The sequence below is a fragment of the Barbus barbus genome, assembly GCF_936440315.1.
Source record: "Barbus barbus genome assembly, chromosome: 14".
In the NCBI taxonomy this organism is placed as follows: Eukaryota; Metazoa; Chordata; class Actinopteri; order Cypriniformes; family Cyprinidae; genus Barbus; species Barbus barbus.
This window is the reverse complement of record NC_136742.1, coordinates 26,472,836-26,495,347: the sequence shown is the minus strand read 5'-3', so window position 1 is coordinate 26,495,347 and position 22,512 is coordinate 26,472,836. Positions and strand designations below refer to the sequence as shown.

The 22,512-nt window shown below is 35.4% G+C and overlaps 1 protein-coding gene and 1 pseudogene across 3 annotated transcripts; one reads left to right on the top strand and one right to left on the bottom strand.

Annotated features, from left to right (window-relative positions):
* Positions 1-3,630: 3,630 nt before the first annotated feature.
* Positions 3,631-17,692, bottom strand: gopc (golgi-associated PDZ and coiled-coil motif containing). Of its 2 annotated transcripts, XM_079433471.1 has the most exons (9): positions 17,219-17,692; positions 12,769-12,933; positions 11,214-11,237; positions 7,701-7,876; positions 7,416-7,581; positions 6,486-6,581; positions 6,206-6,370; positions 5,121-5,295; positions 3,631-4,090 (listed from the first exon to the last, which is right to left on the bottom strand). In XM_079433471.1, exons 1-9 carry the CDS (start codon positions 17,480-17,482, stop codon positions 3,972-3,974), a joined length of 1,350 nt encoding a protein of 449 aa, XP_079289597.1. In that variant the 5' UTR covers positions 17,483-17,692; the 3' UTR covers positions 3,631-3,971. The 2 variants fall into 2 exon arrangements, with proteins under 2 accessions (XP_079289597.1, XP_079289598.1); XM_079433472.1 differs by lacking the exon at positions 11,214-11,237 and having other exon boundaries at positions 3,637-4,090.
* Positions 17,693-18,932: 1,240 nt separating this feature from the next.
* Positions 18,933-22,446, top strand: LOC306879908 (nephrocan-like; annotated as a pseudogene). Its single transcript has 3 exons — positions 18,933-19,127; positions 20,191-21,025; positions 22,047-22,446. The product of its transcript is annotated as a nephrocan-like (transcript).
* Positions 22,447-22,512: the final 66 nt, after the last annotated feature.

Below are 22,512 nucleotides of genomic sequence, written 5' to 3'. Positions count from 1 at the left end.
CAGTAACAAGAAAATAAAAGAAACAACAGTCCACTGAACCAGCCCACATACTGATAAGAGAAGACCTTACGGCCAAAGGAGCTGATTGTCCCGACTGCCCTCATCTGCCTAACATCTACAAACACCTGTGACAATTACAGTGGGGTGTTAAATAGCAGATTAAGGGTGATATAAAGCAAATAACTTCATATTTACCACTCAAGCTATGCCTCCTTGCTGAAAAAACCTGCTTAAACCAGTCTAAGATCAGCTAACCACCAATCTGTTTTTCTTTCAGCAGGGTAAAGCAATTGTTTAGGGAATGTTTCCTTGCTATGCAATCCAAATGTTTCATTTAAATATAATCAATGTACATACTTTCAGACTGGAGTATTAATAAATAGCAATAATGTGATAAACACCTTTCTGAAAATGCTAGTGAGAGAACAGTTTAAAAGAAAAGTGATATGTTAAATAACTCAATGGTAGTAAAGCAACACTGATGATTATAGGAACCTCTTCTAGTGATCTATACAGTAATGATCTTACAATTCACAGATTTCGAGGCACTACAGACGACTCTACAAAGACTGAATTGGGCAAGGTAGTTGTTGAGAATCTTCATCCTAAACTTTTGTACACTTTTATGTTTTTTCACAGAATATAAAGAGTAAATTGGCTTGGATTAAATAAGCTATGCTACATTGCTGTGTAAAAAGTTCACTCCCCTAACAAGCTAATATCAGTATCTTTTCCAGACACTGTTAATACAGTAGGTTCAATGGCACTAGATGGACATTGTTCAGTAAAGATGTTTGAAAATACCTTAACAGATATGTAAGGGTGAATATCATGAAAGCTGTCAAGAAATGTCTAGGTCACACCTCACCCTAAAATAAAATAAAACTTTAGGAACAATAATTATTACTATTTTTTTGTTTTACATTGTGACAAAAATATTTATTTTTATTTATTATTCAATTGCCAGTAACATATTTTTGTGATGAATTTAAATATATAATAGCATGCTGCAATACGGATTTTGAGGGAAATATGCTTAATTGTCCTGAAAATAAAAATAAAAATAGAAAATATAGCTGCAAGCAGCAATTTGGGGGCCAAGCACTCCAGAAGCAAGCATGAGACCAACTTCAGCAATGAGTAATTGAAGGCATTTTAAGATTATTGTAGTCCAAATGGATGAAAAAGCATTTAAAACTACTAGTAATATGATTTAATGACTTTTCACTTTTGACCAACAGGTGGCACCGTTATCAAATCGATGTGGTGTGTTCTGTCAATATGCCAAAGCATTGCAGAGATACAGCCTCATGTGTCATTTGGCATCATGCCTCAAATTCGTTGTTATGGTATGTGAAAACCGTTTTGTCTATCAACACAAAATCCATAGCTTTTTGTCAGCATGGTCTGAAGATGATATGATTCGATTATTGTGAAAATCGGTGCAACGGTCTAGGAGGAGTTCGAAGAAAATCAAAAGGGCAGAGAGGAAGTTTGGCTGACTATGGCAACATTGGTATCACTGTTCTCAGCATGACCCAAGGAATCTATAAATACCAGTCTCATTACAATAGGTATAATTCACAAAAAGCTATTAGCATTTATTTGACATTTCATTGTAACTTTTGACCACAAGGTGGCACTGTCTCAAAACGTTTTGAGCACTTTCAGGTCATGGTCTCCATGGTACATATAAAGTTTCGTAATGGTACACCAATGCATTCATAAAATATAGCATTTTATGTCATAATACTCTATTACAGTCAATGGCAATTTCATGTTTTGTTCAATTATAGCGCCACCAAGAGACAATCCCACCAACAAATTTTTGTGTCCTTAGAGTGTGCCCATACATGTGTCTCAAATTTGGTGAAAATATCTCATTTTGTTTTAGAATTATAGACATTTGTATACGAGTAGATGAAAAATGACTGACTGCCGACTTTGCATTTTTGTGCCACTTAATATCAAAATTTTAGCAATTGGGCATTAGCGTATTGCCGGGATGCTAAGTGTCTGAATTTCCTACAGTGGTTTCGTGTCACTTATTATTTTGTGATTTTTGGCCAAACCGTTCACAAGTTATAAGCAAAAATATGCATTTTTCATATCTCCTGACCACTAGGTGGCACAGCACAGGTAGCCTCAGGTCATGCTTGTTATAACACACACCAAGTTTCGTCTCAATACATCAAACCCTTGCGGAGATATAGCCTCAGAGCTATTGTTGCGTGCTTTTCGACAAATTCGTTAGTGTGGTATACGAGAACGCTTGGACGAATCGACTTGAATTCCATAACTTTTTGCCAGCATGGTCTGTAGACGATCTGAGCCAATTTTGGTGAGAATCGGACAAACCGTCTAGGACGAGTTCGAAAAAGGTTTTACAAACAATTAAAAATAGCAAAAAAACTAAACCTTACGATTTTTCAATTTTGGACTTCATTCAGATTCAGAGGAAAAAATAATTTTCATTTTGTGGCTTACGGTTCAAAAGTGATTAACATAAACATGAGTGAAACTTTGGACAAGTGGTGGCGCTAGAGAGTTTGAGTTAGAGACTCCAAATTTGCTGTGGTTCCTATTGATACGATCATCTATCAGTGGGCCACATTTTACAACTTTCCCGCAAACGGTTCTATGGGCTGTCATTGACTTTCGAGCAGAAAAAATGGTAGAAGAATAATAAGAACGCCAACGATTACAATAGGTGCCTACACACCTTCAGTGCTTGGCCCCTAAATATAAATAAATAAAATATAGAAAATTGTTTAATTTAATACCTTTAATTATTATTGCTAATATTTTGCATTGTGCCATTATTTTCATGAGAAATAAAAATGAGAACATTAACCTTTAAAATTTCACTTTTCAGTATTTAATATTTCAATTAAAATAAAATTGTGTGGGTGTGTATAATTTTTTTAGTTGAAATAAATATTGAAAAGTGAGTGTCATTGTAAATTTGAGTGTAATGTTTGCCCTTTATTTGAAATACAAAACAAATTAATGTTAAAATTACGATTTTTTGTGTGTGTGTGTGTGGGGGGGGGTGGTAATTATTTAAAAAATAATGCCACAGAAAAGTACTTTTTTTTTTAAAATTATATATAAAGGTGTATATATATATATATATATATATATATATATATATATATATATATATATATATATATATATATATATTATACACCTTTAGGATAAAATATGGCCTGGATATCTCTTCTATGAAATTCACCCCAAAATTCATTCTAGATCAACTAAATGGCACCTCTCCACTTCTGTTCTTGGACTGTTAGTGAAGTAAGCAAAGAAATAGAAGATGTGCACTGTTAGTAAAACATGCTGTGTCATTTCTGTCCCCGTCACCTACTGACCACCCTGTGTGCAAAACAGGAAGTAGCATCATCCCGTTTGCCTTTGCTTTGGAGCAGGACAGGATCACACTAAGCTAAAACAGAGAAGTTAAAAACAATGTGCATACATTTTGAGCAAACAGTAACTCATTGCTGTGTCAATCTACTTCAGTACAAGAGATGATTAAAGTAAAAGCCCTACATTGGAGCTCATTTTCAGCTCACCTACAGAGGATTACACAAAAGAGGAAGTCAAGAATCAAAACTCTTATACCATATCAATCCATCCGATCACTTTACTCATCTACGTAAATATTCATTTTGTCCCCTTAAGTGTTTCTTTACAAGAATAAACCAAGATGGTGACGTACATATGCAAACAATCCTTTGTGGCCAGTGAGTAACAGTATGTCCTCTTCCCTCAGTGTTTCTCAGTGGTTCATCCATCTCCAGTGGACGTCGAAGCAGTCTGTTCTCCAAACGACATAAAACAAGAAGAATCTGGTATGTTACATATTATACATGTGCAGTCTTAATCTCTTTCTGGTCTCTGTCTCTTCGCCTGATGCTCCTCTCTTTCTCTCGTCTCCAGGATCCTTCTGGTAGTCTGGAGATCTAGGAGGAACTCTCTGCAGACTCTGCTGTCTTGGAGGTCTTGTCATCTGAAGGACTTTCACTGGACAAGGCAGCATCTCCATTCTCTGTTCTGTTGTTCACTAAGTGCTTCCCTACAGCTGTAAGGAGAAAGAAAACGGTTGGTCTGTTTAGAACAACTTCACAATTTTCTTTAAACTATTAGCCTTTGGTTTTTATGATTAAATGCCTGTATAGGCTATAATGATATCATTACATACAGTACTGTGCGTGCATAGTTTTGCATCTGCAAGTTTTTTCTTTTTTTAAGAAAATTATACTTTTAGTAAACTGATAAAAAGTGACAGTTAAGATATTTATGAATGCTGTTATTTTACACTTTCTATTCATCAAAGAACACTAAAAATGCATCACATTTTCCACAAAAATATTAAGCAGCTGTTTTCAAATTTAATGTTTCTTGAGCAGCAAATCAGCATATTAGAATGATTTCTGAAGGATCATGTGACGATGATGCTGTAATGATGCTGAAAATTCAGCTTTGCATCACAGAAATAAATTACATTTTGAAACATACTAAAATAGAAAAAAAAAGTTATTTTAAATTGCAATAATATTTCACAATATTACGGTTTTATTCAAATATTCAAAACAATATTACTGTTTTACTATATTTTTGTAATAAATGCAGCCTTGTCGAGCATAAGATACTTCTTTCAAAAACAAAAAAACTAACTTTTAAACAATAGTGTGTATTTTTTAAGATAATAATTTGATGTAAGATTTATACTTTACTAATACATTTATAGCCTTTTTTAAAGAATTTTAATGAAAACTTATATTAATGAAAACAATACAATATTAATGTGTTATGAACAACCATGAATAGACAATGAACAATAGTATATTATATATTTTTATAGATTTACATAGATTATTCATTCATATTCATATTTATTTTATTATGTTGTTTATTCATAGTCATATTTATTGCATCAAAGATAAATAATTTATTAAATAAATTACAATGCAATATTAATATAATAAGAGCAAATAAAGAATGAACAACAGTATATATATATATATATATATATAAGTTAACACAGATTAATAAATGCTATAAAAACTGTTCTTTGACTGGAAGAAAATTAATTCATTTAGTGCACTTACCTTGAAGGGAAGCAGGGTCGGCAGTGCCATTATTGTGATTGGCTCCTGATCCCTCCTCCAGCTCGTCCAGGTACAGACGGTAGCGGTGTCCGCTGTCATCTTCATACTCCACGTTCTCATCGTCAGAGTCCACCTCTGGAGCCACGTAAACCACCTCAAACTCAATTTCTCCCCTCTGCAGAACAAAAACAATCTCTGTGAATGTCTAGAAGTGTGGGCGTGTGTATAAATGTCAGTTCTGTTTGTTATGCGAGGTAAATAAAACCTTTGGTTGCTCACACAGAGCTATCGTATGATAGGGCTTTCAAATTAAAATGAGCATTTTGAATATTCATCGAATTTACAATAAAAATCCACATTCGAATGCAATTTGGAATTTTTTCCGGTGTGCATCAGGCAGCCTTATCAGTGGCACACGAAATGTGATGACGATGTAAGTGTCATTGTTTTTGAATGTTTTTATTAGCCTATCCATTTGAACACACTAGATGCGGCCTTGTTCATTCAAAATATTGCGGAAAAAGAGAAAATCAATGCAGAGAAGATCTTGTTTACGTCAAAACTGAAACCAAAAGCGTTTTCCACCTAACTAAAATTATGCCTTTTAAATTCGAATAAAATTGAAATATTGATCATAATTAAGTGCAAAATTTGAATTTAGTTTTTAAGCCTTTTTGACAGCCCTATCATATGACTTCAGAAGACTTGCGCATGACTCATATAAACAACTAATGATTCGTCTAGGATGCATTTTTTTTGTCATTTCAGAGCCTGACAGACCAAGTCCTCATTTGATTTAATTATTAAATTGAAAAGAGTGCCCACGTTTTGTGTTCAACAGAAAAGTCATCAGATGGGTTTGGAACAACATGAGGATGAGGACAATTCCAATTCCATTAACAGGTATGTTCTCTTCAAACCATTAGTCACTACACCTCACAAGCCCAATTAAAGGGCATCTTAACCTTTGGGAGGTTCTCTGCAGGTGTTAGGGTGGGATTGAAACATGGTTCTAATAATAAGTTACACGCTAAGCCTAATTTGACAGCCCCCTCGCCGGGCTGCACACTGAACCTGTTTCTAACCTGCTGTGAGAGGATGGTGACGGCCTCTTTGTGCTTTGCATCTCTCAGGTTGATGTTGTTGACGGCTAAGATGGCATCTCCCACATGCAGTCCTCCGCAGCGCTCTGCAGGCTGGGTAGGGTGGATTTCGGAGATGAGGATGGGAACGCCGTGCTCTTTCCCGCCCTGTATTAATTCCAATGAAAACATCAAATCAGGACTTTGATCTTGGAACATACAGTGATTCATCCATCGAAACCAGATGAGTTAGCCTGCATATAAAATCAAAGGTTGAACTCACGGTAATGGAGATGCCAAGTCCTTCATGATCTTCTTTGGTCAAAAGCACTTTGCGTATAGGGCCGACTCCCTGAGTCTTTTTCAGACAATCTGTGTCCTGCAGAGGTAAACGTAGAGAGGACATAATCAAGGGTGAATCACATGAAAATCATAGTCATAGTTCACCACAAAATCAAACAAACTACTATATTTATTTATAGAGCATATAAATAATTTAGCTTGTTTCATAGACTATTATATTATTTATATTGGGACTTATTTTCATATTTATAGTAGCCAGCTGTACTGTGTAAAAATCTCTTTCTTCTGACTGGCATTATATAGTATATTTAATATATTTAAAGTATATTAAAACAACATTTTAAAGACTAATATTTAAATCAATATTAATATTTAAATATAAAAAAACTTTATCTAAAATATAATTAATTTAAATATATAAATAAGTAAATATGGACATTTAAAAATATTTTTAATATAAATGGGTTTAGCATTTTATTAATTTTATTCAGATTAATTTCAATTAAACTTTTTGTTGTTTAATGCAAAATTTTATTTCTTATTAAAAAACAAAAATAAATGTTATTTTAGTTGAATTAATTTGAGTAGTTGCATTAGCTTATTTTAGTACTTAAAACTGAAAAAAATAAAATAAATAAATAATGAAATAAAATGTTTTAATTTTTGTCAATTTTGTTTTTAGTTTTTTATTTGAAGTAATTAATTATGGTTTTACTTTTGGTTAACAATAAATAAATAAATAAATAGCAGATTTTAATTTTAAATTACATTTTTATTCATTTAGATTTTGGGGTGAAATTTCCTAAAGGCACATCATTCTCTTGTCAAATTTTACTCTGCTATATCTCAAGGAAACTAGTTCACCATCATGTAGTTTTACCAAGTAAATGAACTGAATGTGCTATCTTACATGTCCCACAGGTGATGGCAAGGGTTTTTTGGGATCATTGCGCCCCCTGCAGGCTCGGATCACGGTTTTGTGGCGGTGCAGGTGAATCTCAGCTTCAAGCTGATTCCACAGCTTGTCATGAGCTGGTCCTTTCATGTCTCGCCCGAGCAACTGGATCTGCTGCACCCTTAATAAAATAAAGAGCATTCAGATCTAAACTGACACCCAGAACTCTGTGCCAATCTTGGAGCCACATGAAACCCACATAATGGTCAATCAGAACAGAAGAACAATGCTGTCTCTTACCTCCCAGCCAGCTCTTTGTCCAGATACTTGGCTGCCAATCTGGCTCCGTACACCTCAGCCTGTAGTACCGCAATGTGCCTGCGGAGGGCCTCGTTCTCTTTCTTCAACATCTTCACCTCTGCCTCCAACTTGGCCTCCTTCACTTTTTCTTTCTTACTGGCCTCCAGTTCCTTCTCCTGTGACATGTAATCAAACAAAGATAAGAGGTGAGCAGTTGTGCGCCAAACCTCTGACCATGTATGTATACTGATGTAAGTCTATTACATTTTTGTAAATATTTTATTATATATTTTCATGTGACAACACTGAAGAAATGACACTTTGCTACAATTTAAAGTAGTACAGCTTGTGAGTACACCCCTCACAAAGTGAGTATACCCCTCACAAAAATGTGAGGGGTGTACTCACTTCAGTGAGATACTGTATGTCACCACAAAAACTACAACTTCACATCAGTGCATATGACAAGTGAGGTGAGATCACAGGACAAACACTCTAGCTTAAACATACCTCTAAATATGTGCACATTTAGTGGTATGAACATTTATTTCATAATGATATTTCCCCCCCATTTTAAATTCGTATTATCCAATGAAAGGTTAGATTTTTGTGAATTTTTTTAGGGATTAGCAATGCAAATTAATTTACACAGCCGCCTTTGATCATATTTACCAAGGGTGCCGATATTTTTGGCCATGACTGTACATGTATATATTTATATTCATATAATTTATATTATATTATAAATATATTTAATATATAACCATAAAATTTTTCTTAAATATATACATTCATGTGTGTGGTATTTATATATGCATAATAAATAGACATAGTACACACATAAATCATGGAAAAAAAAAACTTTTATTTTGGATGCGATTAATCGTTTAACATCACTAGTGCACATAATATAGAATTGTAACAAATGTAGATTTAAGATTTTAATTGGGCGATATACCTGTAGACACGATTAACTGGTTTAAATTTGTCAACTGGTAGAGATTTTGGAATATCGTGGTTACATGCTTACGTAGCTGTGCTACATGGTCACAAAAACGTATCGTTTGCGCACTGTTTTAAGCATTGCGGTTTAAAAACAAGTGATTTTAAGCCAATGAATCGCAATCAGCAGCGAAAAAGAACTCATTACGCTATATGGCCGCGGTGTTTCTGAGCGCAGTCACGTGATGACGGTGATCATACAGCCTGGGAGTATTGAACAGTTATTTTTGCAGCTTTATAGGCCTTGAACGCATAAATACACACACACTTTTGTGTGTCAAAATGCCCGTCTATGCAAGAATCCTAGTAAACACAGTAATTTGGGTCTTAAAGCTGCAGTCTGTAATTTTGTTTGGTTAAAAATTATCCAAAATCAATATTTGAGCAATTACAAAACCAGCCAGTGTTCAAAACTATCGCCTTACTTTAGCCCGATTCACAACGGTTAGTTTATAATAATATTTTCTAATTTGAGTGGTACGGGTAGATTTTCGCGGGAAATTCGAGCATGGCACTGCGTCATTACGTCATGTCTGTAAACAAAGAAGTTGTCCCGGCTACTAGGCTATCGTATGTGAGGATCCTGCAGGTGACGCATCGTTTTTAGCCTTTTCTCACAGCAGCTGGAATAATTAAATGTATCATTTTGATGGCGGATTGTAATCCAGAAAGGATTGTGTGTTTATGAAACACATGTGAATGAAATTAAAATATATTCCAGTTTTAAATGCTTCTGATTATAGATAGCCTGGGATTACACAAGATTTGATTTTTAAAGAAAACCAGTTTGATAGGAGCATAGTTTGCTTTTTGGGTAAAAAATAATTTATTAATTTGAAATTCGAATGGCACAAGTAGATTAGACTGTACAGAAATTGAAATCTACACGCTAATACACATTATACTCATATACGCTGATGTTGTTAACATTAATAATTTGAGAATAAATTAATACTTTGCACGGTTTGATGTGATATGAGCTTTAATCACCATTGTTAGCGCGATTTATGGTAATGCTTTTTTTCCTCAGTTGGGCAGACTTGTTACTTACTTGTTCAGATGGCAATATACGATGACATAGGCTAGAATCTGTGATTGCGAAGTACAATAAATATCCACACCTGTGCGGTGACTGACAGCTACACATTCACCTCAAAACATTAGATTCATCCGCGCTGAAGCCGTGCCAACTCACAACCCCACACAAGCATGATAATTCCGCAAGCAGATGCAATTCCAGGTTTTCAAACAGAGAGGGCGACAAAGAGGCAGAATTTACGGACTGCAGCTTTAAGTGAAAGCAAACAGCTGAGAAAGAAAACATGTAACAGTATATTGGATCTGGGCAGCTCTTAAAGTGACAGTAGTCTAATATTCCTGCTGTCTGTCGTATCTTGTTCAATCAAACAACAAAAGAGAGAAAACCTCACTGCTTTTGTCTAAATTACTTTTGTAACTTTAATCTAGTTGATAGATTATTAAAATATATATTTAATTTACACAGTGAAGAATATGCACTGTTTTTATACATTTGATTACAATATACAATGTATGTAGAATTTCTTATTTATTTGTTTTACTGTAGTTTTTGTCCTATTGCTTGTAATTAGTTTCTTATTCTTCTTTAATCACTGACTGTTTACTTGTTGTCGGTAAGCTGGCGTTGTTGTTTGTTTGTTTTATATAGGCTAGTATTATTTTATTTTGTGATATTGACACTGGTGACAAGAATTATGAAATTTCAATGGTATCAAAATTCTTTATATCAAAAAGTCCTTATTTAAAGCGAAAATAGCTATATCATGATATATCATTATTGTGAAATAAAATGACTCGTATCGTGATATAAGACTTCGGTCATATCGCCCACCTCCACTACAAGTTTATCAGTAGTGTGAAATGAAGCCACTTGAATGGCATCTCTTCATTTGTTACAACCCCTGGAGTGAAAAAAAGACATCTAGCATTAGCTATGTACCAATATTGAGCTTGATATCGATTGGCTTGTACCAGTGATTAAAGGTGCGGTCACGTTAGCCATATTTCAGTGAAATTTCACAGGCATAAAAGGTCTATTGTCAAAAGTTTAGAGCGTCGTTTTCAAACAAAGCAGCTTTCTCTTGGTCAGTGTGATGAATTTGAGCCAAATCTGTGAAGGGACAGTTTCGTTCTCATGTAAAATTCATGATCGTGTGGATTTAAAATACTGGATATCGCCCACAAAATTTCACCCAACACTGGTAAATGACCGCACCTTAACAGCATGTGGTGGCCGATACAGATTCTTTTACTTTTTCATTATAACCCCATCAGTTGGTTAATTTTCCAAGGTTTCAGCAAATACTGTATCGGCTACCAATATATCACTCACCTCCAGCAGTTAATCTACTAGTACACAAAAAGAACATAGTTCTTTACTAGGGATGGTTAAAACAGACACCAGAAGGTTAACAGAGGGAAAAAGTGGAGTTAGACAGGACACACACGGACTCAAAGCAATGCAAAACTTACCTTGTCCTCCACTGAGGGAACAGGCTTAAGATTGAGAAGAAAAACAGGGTCAAAGGTTAAAGAGGCAGGGTTAAACAGAAAGGCCGGTTACAGAAGCATCAACGTTCATCCTTACATCATTAGGGTTAAGTCAGGAAGACACAGAGCAGAGTGCCTGTTAGTGTTCATTACAGCTGATTATACAAAGATACTGCTATTACGACACCATCAAATGTCACAGCTATGCTACATAGTCAAAAGTATGTAGACACATGCACTAATTAGTGGACTGAGCTATTCCAGCCACCCTGTTAATGACGGCTAGATAGACTGAAGCATACAGCCATGTAATCTAATCTCTGTATTCAGTTTGTCAGATTTGCGCCCTTGGCTGCTCTAAGTGATGTTACAGTGAAGTGAAAAAGTCTAGGAGCGATGGCAGGTCACCCACAGAAACTCACAGAAAAGGACAGCGAGTTCTGAAGCGTGAAGTGCACAAGCACTGTCTGCAGCTTCAACACTCACTGTCGACTTACACACGGCCTCTGAAAGCAACATCAGCTTGAGCTGGAAGGTTTTTAAATAGTGTTTTTGTTTTCATTTAATGGTATAAATTGATATTGGATATATAAACACTGCCAGTCAAAAGTGTGGGGTCAGTTAAAGAGAAATTAATACTTTGATTTGGCAAGGACACAATAAATTAATCAAAAGTAACATTAAAGACAATGTTACAAAAGATTCCTATTTCAAATAAAAGCTATTCTTTTGAACTTTTTATTCATCAAATAATCGTAAAAAAAAATATATATCATGGTTTCCACAAAAATATTAACCAGAAAACTGTTTTGAACATTGATAATAATAATAAATGATTCTTCAAATCAGCATATTAGAAGGCTTTCTGAAGGATCACGTGACACTAAAGACACTTTTCATTCAGTTAGGTTAGCTTTTATGGTTTTATTAGTAATTTATTTATACAAAATCTTACAGAATGGTTGTTGATTGTAACAAGAAAATATCATCTTATCAGCTATTTGCATACTGTGTAACATGAACTATGCATATTCACACATACGGATGGTTTTCTCTTGGAATCAAAGTTCCAGTGAATGGAAAACTAAATCACACAATGATAGTCTATGGTTTGTTTGCTAAACACCATAGCAATAGTCCTGTATGCAAAACAGGTTGCTAGTTCGTCTAGCAATCCTTTTTAGATGGGTCTGGAATAACTTGATTGGCCTGCTTGAAATCCCACTATTTAGTCTAACATCACTTCTAGGCCTGACACCCCAACTTTTTCAGTTTCACATCAAATGAAAAGCTTTCCTAAAAGAGTGAAGGCTGTTAAAACAGTTCCACTTCCACATTAATTACCATAGTTTGGAATGAGATGCTCTGTGATCAGGTGTCCACATACTTTTGACCACATAATGAGTTGAAGATCCAGGTGCCCTTAATGCTAACATATTAATCTAGGTGTCCTACAAGCCAATTTTCAGTAACTCATCTAGATATAAAACCTAGTCTTGGTTCTGCTACATTTGTAGGAATCTGGTGCTGTGCTCACCATCCTGTCTTTGATGGAGTCAGAGTCAACCGCCTGTCCGCCTTTGGCTTGGAGTTTGAGCTGCATGGCGTGGAGTTGAAGAAGTTGTTCGTGAACCTCCTTCTCCACCACAGCCTTCTCTGCCTGGACATCTGTCAGCTCCGACCGCAAGTCCACCAGCTGAGCCTGAAGCACACACAGAGCCATCCAAGAATCATGAATCATGCTCAAATTTGTGCTGACTCAAGTAGTGTCTGCGTAAGAAGTACTGACCATCCTTCTCCAATCCAGAATAAAGCAGACATACAGATTAACAAAAATATAAAGTATGAAAATGAAGACCATTGTTTCTCCTAACAGAGTCAAACCGAAAGGAAAACTGCAATTTGTGGCTTTTTAAGGAGTTTTTGAAGTCTTCTGGTATGTTGAGCCATGCTGCCTATGTGAAAAACTGTAGTTCGATTTTAGCTTGCAACAGTCCATTCAAAGATGAAATTTAAAATGTAATATAAATAAAAATTAGCTGAAAATGGTGGGGGGGTTTCTTATAAACACGCAGCTTTTCACTTCACAATTCTTTAATTGATGGACTGGAGTCGTGTGAATTACTTGTGGATTATTGTTTTGTTTTTATTAGCTGTTTGGACTCATTCTGACTGCACAGGATCCATTGGTGAGCAAGTAACGTAATGCTAATTTCTCCAAATCAGTTCAGACTAAGAAACAAACTCATCTACAACTTCGATGGCCTGAGGGTAAGTACATTTTCATTTCTGGGTGAACTATCCCTTTATGAAGAGAGGACAGAAAACTGAACATTTAGCCTCTGCTCATATCCTTGATGACTCATAATGAGGGCTTTCACATCTCACACATTCAGGCATGCACATTCACTTCATAGTATGTTAATCGAGGCTTTACGTATGATGCTACAGTCCCGAATGATAAAAGAAACTACTATAAAGATTGGATTTCAAACCATGTATGAAAGTTGGATTGGATTTGTAAAAAGTTTTTTCCTGTTCAAACCACAAATGACTAAATGGATTTGAGTCAGATATGCCAAAAAAAACTGTACAAAGACCATGTCACATTTACTTCATCCTATGTTTATCCTAAACATAAACAAGCTTTTTTTATAATGCTCATTAAAGGGTTAATTAATTCAAAAAATTTAAATTCTGTTATGAATTACTCACCCTCATGTTGTTCCAAACCTGTAAGACCTTCGTTCATCTTTGGAACACAACTTAAGAAATTTTTGATGAAATCCGAGAGCTGCATAGACAGCAACACAACTGACACGTTCAAGGCATGCATCGCGGTACCCTTGTGAATGCTCATCGACTGACACGAAAGAGAAGAAATTGTTGAATAAAGTCGTTTTTTTGTTTTCACTGCGCACAAAATGTATTCTCACAGCCTCATAAAATTACAGTTTAACCACTGATGTCACATGTACTATTTTAACGATGTCCTCAGTACGTTTCTGGACCTTGAACGTTTCAGTTGCATTACCGTCTATGCAGGGTCAGAAAGCTCTCAGATTTCATCAAAAATATCTTAATTTGTGTTCCAAAGATGAACGAAAGTCTTACGGGTTTGGAATGACATGAGGGTGAGTAATTAATGACAGAATTTTCATTTTTTGGGTGAACTATCCCTTTAAATTTCCTCTTTCTAATGTTTCCGCCTCCCTTCAGGAGAGCATACTCTCATCTGACATACTCATTAACAACCACAGCCGTGGTGAATAATGACATCCCGTCCCCCATCAAAAGGCCCCGCCATTAGAAAGAAGCTCAAACCTCCAGCATCGCAGCCTCTTAGGAAGGCAAGCTGCGTCAAGGACAGATATAAAAGTCCTCTCGTAGAAAAACTACTCATTTATTTATGCGTCTAATCTCTGCTGGATAGCCAAGGTTAGCTGAGGGACTCTCATATTCAGCAGCAACGCAGCAGAGAAGGTTCATTTATCTGTCAGGACTCAGAGGAGTCGTTCTGAAACAAGTATAGTGAGAGTGGTGAATCTGAACCCAACACCAACAGCCGCTCTGAATACTTCAGATTCCCACTGCAGCCCCTCCCAATAAAAAGTGACAGTCTACTTTAAAATGCTAGTAAGTTTATATACTATTTAACAACACTTCTTCTAGCAAAACCAAATATCTTCCCTTAAATTAACAATGTAACTGAAGCTGACACAAAACGATGAAACCGTACCGTGCCGTACCATGCAGTGGAAAAGCGCCAAAAGATGTACTATGGTACTACAATGTTTTTTTGGACCCCAATGCTAAGGGTTTTGGACATGTAACATGTTAATACAATGGTATTATTTGAAGTACCACTACCATCTAAATAGTTCCTTAACATGAATATAAATACCATGAAATGGTACCATCATTTGTGCAATAGTACCACCAGTACCTTCAGTAATCTTCACTGTCACATCCAACTCTCTTCTTGTACAGCGGGGAGTTTTTATCAAGCTGTGTGTTAATCTGCTCTGCTCAGCAGCGCCGGTGAAGAGGTGGGTGTATGTGTGACCTCCTCACCTGCTAAACTACCTTTTCAAAAAGAAATTCAGCCTCCCACATAAATATACCAGTGAGTCAGTGCAGTTAAGAACCTGTTATCTTGAATTTTATCTCCTGGACTCAAGTGATTCCTCCACGGTAAAGACGATTCATTTCCCATGTGAACGATAATACTGCTTTTCAAATTGGACTGTGAGCCTTGATAAAGAGCCATTAACAGATTTGAAAAGTAGTGGGAAACGCAGATTATCCGAGCTGGTGTCCTGAGAAACCTGAATCTGCCAACACACAGACAAGATGCCAATTATCTAGACTATGTGACAGAAAAGAATCACAGGACAGCGGAGCTCAACAGCAACAATACTTAATGCAAACATGACCTGGCACATAAGTGCATGCTGCTGTTAAAGTTAAGGGGTCATTTATGAGATGCACAGCAGTCAGTTTAAACAGAAGAATGACCAGTGTCTGGTATTGGCTAGCTAAGCAGGTCTAACAGGTTTTTATATACTGTCCTCCTAAGTTTTGTGACTACTTGGTTTGCACCATATGCAAAGCATTTCCTGTGGACCAAGAAATCTGCTCCCAAACTGGCAACTTTTTATGTTTGTTTATGCAGCTGACATTCAGATACTGCCATCTGTGTCTTCCGAGAAAAATGAAATAAACAAAATGACAAGTGCACATACATGAAGTGACAAGTAGATTGAAGGGAACATAACAGACCATCTGATAACAATTTTCATCCTATACAATTTATTTTGACAATACAAAGCAGCGCATTTTCCAAATTACACCTATTCAGATTTAAAACTATTGCTTTAAATATGTACATGACATCTTGCTTTACGTAGGGGTTCTGATCTCCCTGTTGGGTTTATTGAGCGATAATAACCAGATTAACGGTGCTGTAGGCCTTACTTACTGACCAAAAGCACTGCACTGTAATTACGTCTCAAATTTAGAGTAATCCTTTAAGTTGTGCTACGTGGAATGAAAAGCTCATGTTTAAGCAACAATAACATTATTAAAACAGAACATCAGGATTCAAATGAATAATTCAGAATGTTGCCATCTATACTATATAGCAGTTTTAATTTCAGGGTTCCCATTCCTTATTGCAAACAATTTTTCTAGGAATTCTTTGCAATAGAATTGAAATACAAAGAGAACATCCATCCTTTATTAAGAGTAGTAGTCATAATTAAAAAATGTAGCCGACTTATTTGAGGGATATCATATTCATAAATTAGTTTCCACAAAAAAACCCAATTTTTTGCTTTTAAGACATTACTGTTGTGATTAGTAATTAATTGGTTATTCTTTATTAATTGGTCATAGTTCGCAAGTAGTTCTCAAAGAGGATATTTTAATTTAATCTAATAAGGAACTAGGTTTGTCCTAAAATTGTTACTTTACTGCTTAGTTAATCTTGCTTCTCTATTAGTTAATAGTATTAAATGTTAATGTGGTACTACCTATTACTTCCTGCATAGTTACTTGTTAATAACAGACCATTATTCTAAAGTGTTACCCAATTCACAACAGAAATAAAAACTTTTCCAGGATTGGAAATCACACTTCAAAAACTTCATGGCATTCCCATGTTTTCTAAGACCATGGAAACCCAGAGCCTTTCAAAAAGTACCATATATATGGGAATAAATGCTTAATTTATACGTAACATCGTTTTTTGTTAGTGTAGAATGGCAATAAAACATTTAGCTGAATATTCATAACCTATTCATATTCTATTTTTGTAAAACAAAATAAAAATCAGCCATATTATCTATTCAGATAATAAATACTAGTTACTAAACATTCAGTTCGAAACGTTCCCAAGACAACGCATCCAGTAAGTTCAATGTCAGTAAACAAAAGAACAACTTTGTCTAGAGATTTGTAGGAGAATATCCATGTATTTTGCTCACCTCTAGTTTGTGGTTGAGCTGAAAGATGGTTTGGGATTTATGACACAGCTGAGCAAAACATGAGCTGAGGCTGGTCATCTTCTGACGGCCCTCATATGTGATATCAGCCTGATCCGGGTCGATCTCACCCAGCAACAGATCCACATCCACAAACGCCTTGTCAAACTCCTTCTCCAGCACCTCCAGCCATCGGAACATGGACATACCGGAGCCGGGAGAGAGGGCCGAGCCCGGGGATACAGCACCGCCAGCGGACGCAGACATGTTTAACACGGATGCAGGAACAACACACAGATCACTTGAAATTTAGTCCTTTACACGGTGCGATCACTGGCCGATTAAGTTATATTAACAGTAGCCTTCTGGTGTGATAAGAGAGTGAAAGTGATGTTTTCTTGGCGTGTTTTCCGTGCTCTCATCTGACCAGGAAATCCGAGAGCGAACACGTCAAGCGTGGATCGATTAGTTTGGTCTGCCACACAATGGAGCCCGTCAATGAGGAAGGCAGTCGATAGACGAGCGATTCGATTACTGAGTGCTTCGTGGGAATTTACAGCAGATACACCCTCTGTGTCATCATATAAATACAATTATTAACATTATTATCATTTCATTAGTTGTTGAACTGTATAATATATTTGCAAGTGTAGATAAAACCTATACATGCTTGGTTTATAATGAATGAGTGTGTGTGTGTGTGTGTGTGTGTGTGTGTGTGTGTGTGTGTGTGTGTGTGTGTGTGTGTGTGTGTGTAAACCAAGCATGTATAGGTTTTATACAGTTTTTACACAGTATGTATGTATATATATATATATATATATATATATATATGTGTGTGTGTGTGTGTGTATGTATGTATATACTGTATGTATGTATGTATATATATATATATGTATGTATGTACCGTATGTATGTATGTATAAATATATAGTAATCAACTAAAACTAAAATTAAATAAATTTTAACTAAAATAAAATTACAGCTAGTTGCCAAGGCAACATTTCTCATTTTAATATAGTTTAATTTAGTTTAACTTTACACACACACATATATATATAGATATGCTAATTACACATTATTAAATGTTAAATTAATAGATCATGAAATCACATTCGGCTCAAAAACCGGAGATTTGTGATTATTTGCTGCACCACCCAACCTTTATTAATTAATTCATACATTTATTTATTTTTTAGAAATTGAATATTTATTTTATAAAAAAACTCACAGCAATGAAGTCAATATTCAATATAGTTTTTTATTAAATTTATAACAACAACAGTGAACAAACAACATACCAAAAAAAAAGTAACGAAGTCAATAAATGTTGGTAGTTTTTTAATCCAGTAGACCAAAATATAACATTTTTCTACATTTTAGGTTTTAAAACTTAATTTTGTAAAGTTAATATTACTGGGTGCAAAGAGTGGCCAAAGCATTTATACATAAGAAATGAATTTGTGTAACAGAATAGGTTGTAAATAGTTCATCAGCAAGTTTACATCTGCAAACAGACAGGACACTCTATTGCTGATAAGCCAGTTCCTTGCTGGTGTCGAATTTTGTTTTCTAACCAAGATAAGGATCTCAGCCATTGTTCCAAATAAAGCAGAGGAGTCTTATTCTCACAAGCGTGAATCTGCCTCAGCTATTTAAGCCTCAGACGCTCAAAATGCTGCTTCAGCACACAGCTGTGTGAAGCTGTTTTCTCAGAATGATGATATTCTGCCTTTTTCTGTGTGTCTTACTCTACAGTCAACATGGCCACTGCAGCCACATCTGTCCAAAAACCTGCATCTGTGAGCAAGCAACCTCAGTGCAATGTTTCAGGGCTCAGGATGTACCACCGGTCGTCTCAAACAACCTGAAGAAAATACACCTGAGATACAATCATCTCAGAGAGCTGAAGGTCATTTTTGTTCTTTGTTGATTTTATATATGCTATTCAGGATTAAAACATTTATTTGTTCATTCATAGGGGGAAGTCGTGGCCTAATGGTTAGAGAGTCGGACTCGTAATCCAAAGGTTGCGGGTTCGAGTCTCCGGCCGGCAGGAATTGTAGGTGGGGGGAGTGAATGTCCAGCGCTCTCTCCACCCTCAATACCACGACTGAGGTGCCCTTGAGCAAGGCACCGAACCCCCAACTGCTCCCCGGGCGCCGCAGCATAAATGGCTGCCCACTGCTCCAGGTGTGTGTTCACGGTGTGTGTGTGTTCACTGCTGTGTGTGTGCACGTTGGATGGGTTAAATGCAGAGCACGAATTCCGAGTATGGGTCACCATACTTGGCTGTATGTCACTTCACTTCACTTTTCATTCATTCCCAGTGGATGAAATATTTTTGTTTATTGTGTCACATTACAATGGTAAATTGGTAGTCAATTCATAATTCCAGAATGTCTTATTTTTGTTTTTTACACCTTTGCACTGTAATTTTTCTTTAATTAAATCTATCTATTTATTTATTTACCATTATATCGGTTGGTTTTAAACAGATTTGTTTATTTACTCATTCCCAGTGGATAATTTTTTTCTTATTGAATATCCTATTATTATTATTTATTTAATAGCCTATTGTGTTTGTTGATTTTAAACATATTGATATATAAACTTATTAATTGCCAGGGGATTACTTTTTTTTTTTTTTATTTCCTGTTTTACTTTGAAATGTCACATTACAGAGGTAAAATTGGTAGTGAATTTGAAAATTTCAGGATACATTTCTCTTAGTTTCATTTTTTACACTTTTGTACAATGTGATTTTTCTCTAAAAGTTTATATTATTATTATTATTATTGATATTATTTTCATAGCCTTTTATATTTGTTGATTTTAAACAGATGTATTTATTTATTTAATTCATTAATTCATTCCCAGGGGATGAAATCTTTTTTTTCTTTGTAAATATACTGTTTTTACTTTGAAATGTGTTGCATTACAGGTAGATTTTAAACAGATTGTGTTATCTATAGGTCAGAGATTTTTCTGGTCTGCCAGGCCTTGAAGAAGTCGTTCTGTCATCTGGTGGAATCGAACAGATCGACGTCAATGTGTTCAGATCTCACGTGTTGCTAAGAACTCTGGACCTTCAGAAAAACAAGTTGAGACAGCTTCCCTGCCCTCTGGCCTGGAGATCCTCCATTTGGGCCACAACAGGATACACAGCCTGCAAGAGTCACCCCTGGAGCGCCTCAAGAACTGCGGGTCTTGAACCTCCAGAATAACCAGATTAGCACCTTAACACCCTAACATCACTTCAGAAGCTTGAGAGTCTTTATCTGGATGGAAATAAAATCTAATCAACAGGATCTCCTCCATTTCATCAACGTTCTTCTCTTCACTGCAGCTTCTAAAAATGTTAGATTTGTCTTCAAACCTCCTCACCAAAGTCCCTCATGATCTTCCTCGGTCTCTGGTTCATCTGAACTTGGACAGGAATCAGATCTGATCGCTGAGGAATCGTGACATGTCCCAACTGCACAACCTCATTACCCTTTCTGTAAGCTCTAACAGGCTAGTGTCAGTGGACGGGGGTCTTCGCCTGCCTAATCTGTCTGTGTGTGAGTTGGCAGGAAACCAGTTACGAATACTGCCTGCTAGATTGACCTCTAAACTCGAGAAGCTGGACTGCAGGCAGAACAATATCCAGGAAGTCACTTTCCGACAGCTAGCAGGAATGAAACTACTGAAACATCTCTTTTTGGAAAACAACTCCATCCAAAACTTTGAAGCCAATGCCCTGAGAAACTGCATTCAACTAACCAGCCTAGCATTAGAACATAATCTCCTTTCTGGTATTCCTTATGGGTATGTGCATTTTTTTCTTCACTTAATGTTTTGTTTTTCATTTGATTTCCTCTGACATAAACTAAAAGTGAATCTGTGTTTTTTAGTGTCAATGAAATAATAGTTTTTATTAACATTTTGATATTAATATTAATTAGTATGATTAATATCAATTTATATAAATATTTTCCAGTTTTATTTTAATTTCAATTTGAGTGATTTTGATCTGTTTACCTTTTTTTATAGTTTTTACATAGTAACATTTTATTTTATTTTATTTATGAGTTTATGCATTTGTTTATTTATGCATTTATTTTTGAGTTCATGCATTTGTTTGTTTATGCATTTATTTCTGCATTCATTTAAACATTTATTTATGCATTGATTTACACATTTATTTTGTTTATTTATGAGTGTATGCATTTGTTTACACAGAGTTTTTTTTTAATAAATTGATTTACACATTTATTTATGAGTTTACTCTTTCATTTATTCATTTATTTAAGCATTAATTTACACATTTTTGTATAGTTTTTACATAGTAAAATTTGTATTTATTTATTGATGAGTTTATTTATAAGTTTATGCATTTGTTTAATTATTAGTGCTGTCAAACGATTAATCGCATCCAAAATAAAAGTTTTTGTTTACATAATATGTGTGTATATTTATTATGTCGTATATATGAATATAAACACATGCATGTACTGTATATATTCATGAGAAATATGTTAAATATATTTATATATAATATATAACTTTTATTTTGGATGCGATTAATCAAGATTAATCGTTTGACAGCACTATTAATTATGCATTTATTTACGCATTAGTTTACACATTTATTTAGGCTATGAGTTTATGCATTTGTTTAATTATGCATTTATTTATGCATTTATTTACTGTATTTATGCATTTGTTTGTTTATTTATGCTTTTATCAGACTGAATATGATGTGAATAATTGGTCATGTTAAATGCCTCAAGAATCTCTTGATAACTGTTTCTATTAATCAGTTCTTTTAATATTCTTTTTATACCAGGCTTCCTGAGACACTGGTCCGTTTGGATCTGAAGGGGAACAACATTGACACGATACATGAACGTGAGCTGAAGCCTCTCAGGCGACTGCAGGTGTTAAATCTGCGCAACAGCAAACTCTCCACCCTGCCTGCATTGAACCTACCAAAACTAAAAGTTTTATATTTGGATGGAAACCCATGGCAGTGCAACTGTGAACTCCTCGAGGCCAAAAAGGCCCTTTTAGCAAAGGATGTGGAAATCAGGCCTGATTTCTGCAGTGAGCCTGTACATGAATCTCTTGATGAATGGCGAGATCATGTACTGGCACAGGATATCTGTGAGAAGCAGCCAAGGGATTTGTTATTGGAGAGCCAAACTGAACACGTAGACAATGAGGAATATGATGATTATGATTTGTAAATGTAATCCTCACATATGAAGACATTGCAATGTTGTTCTGCCTCTCTGCATCCCATATAGAATGAA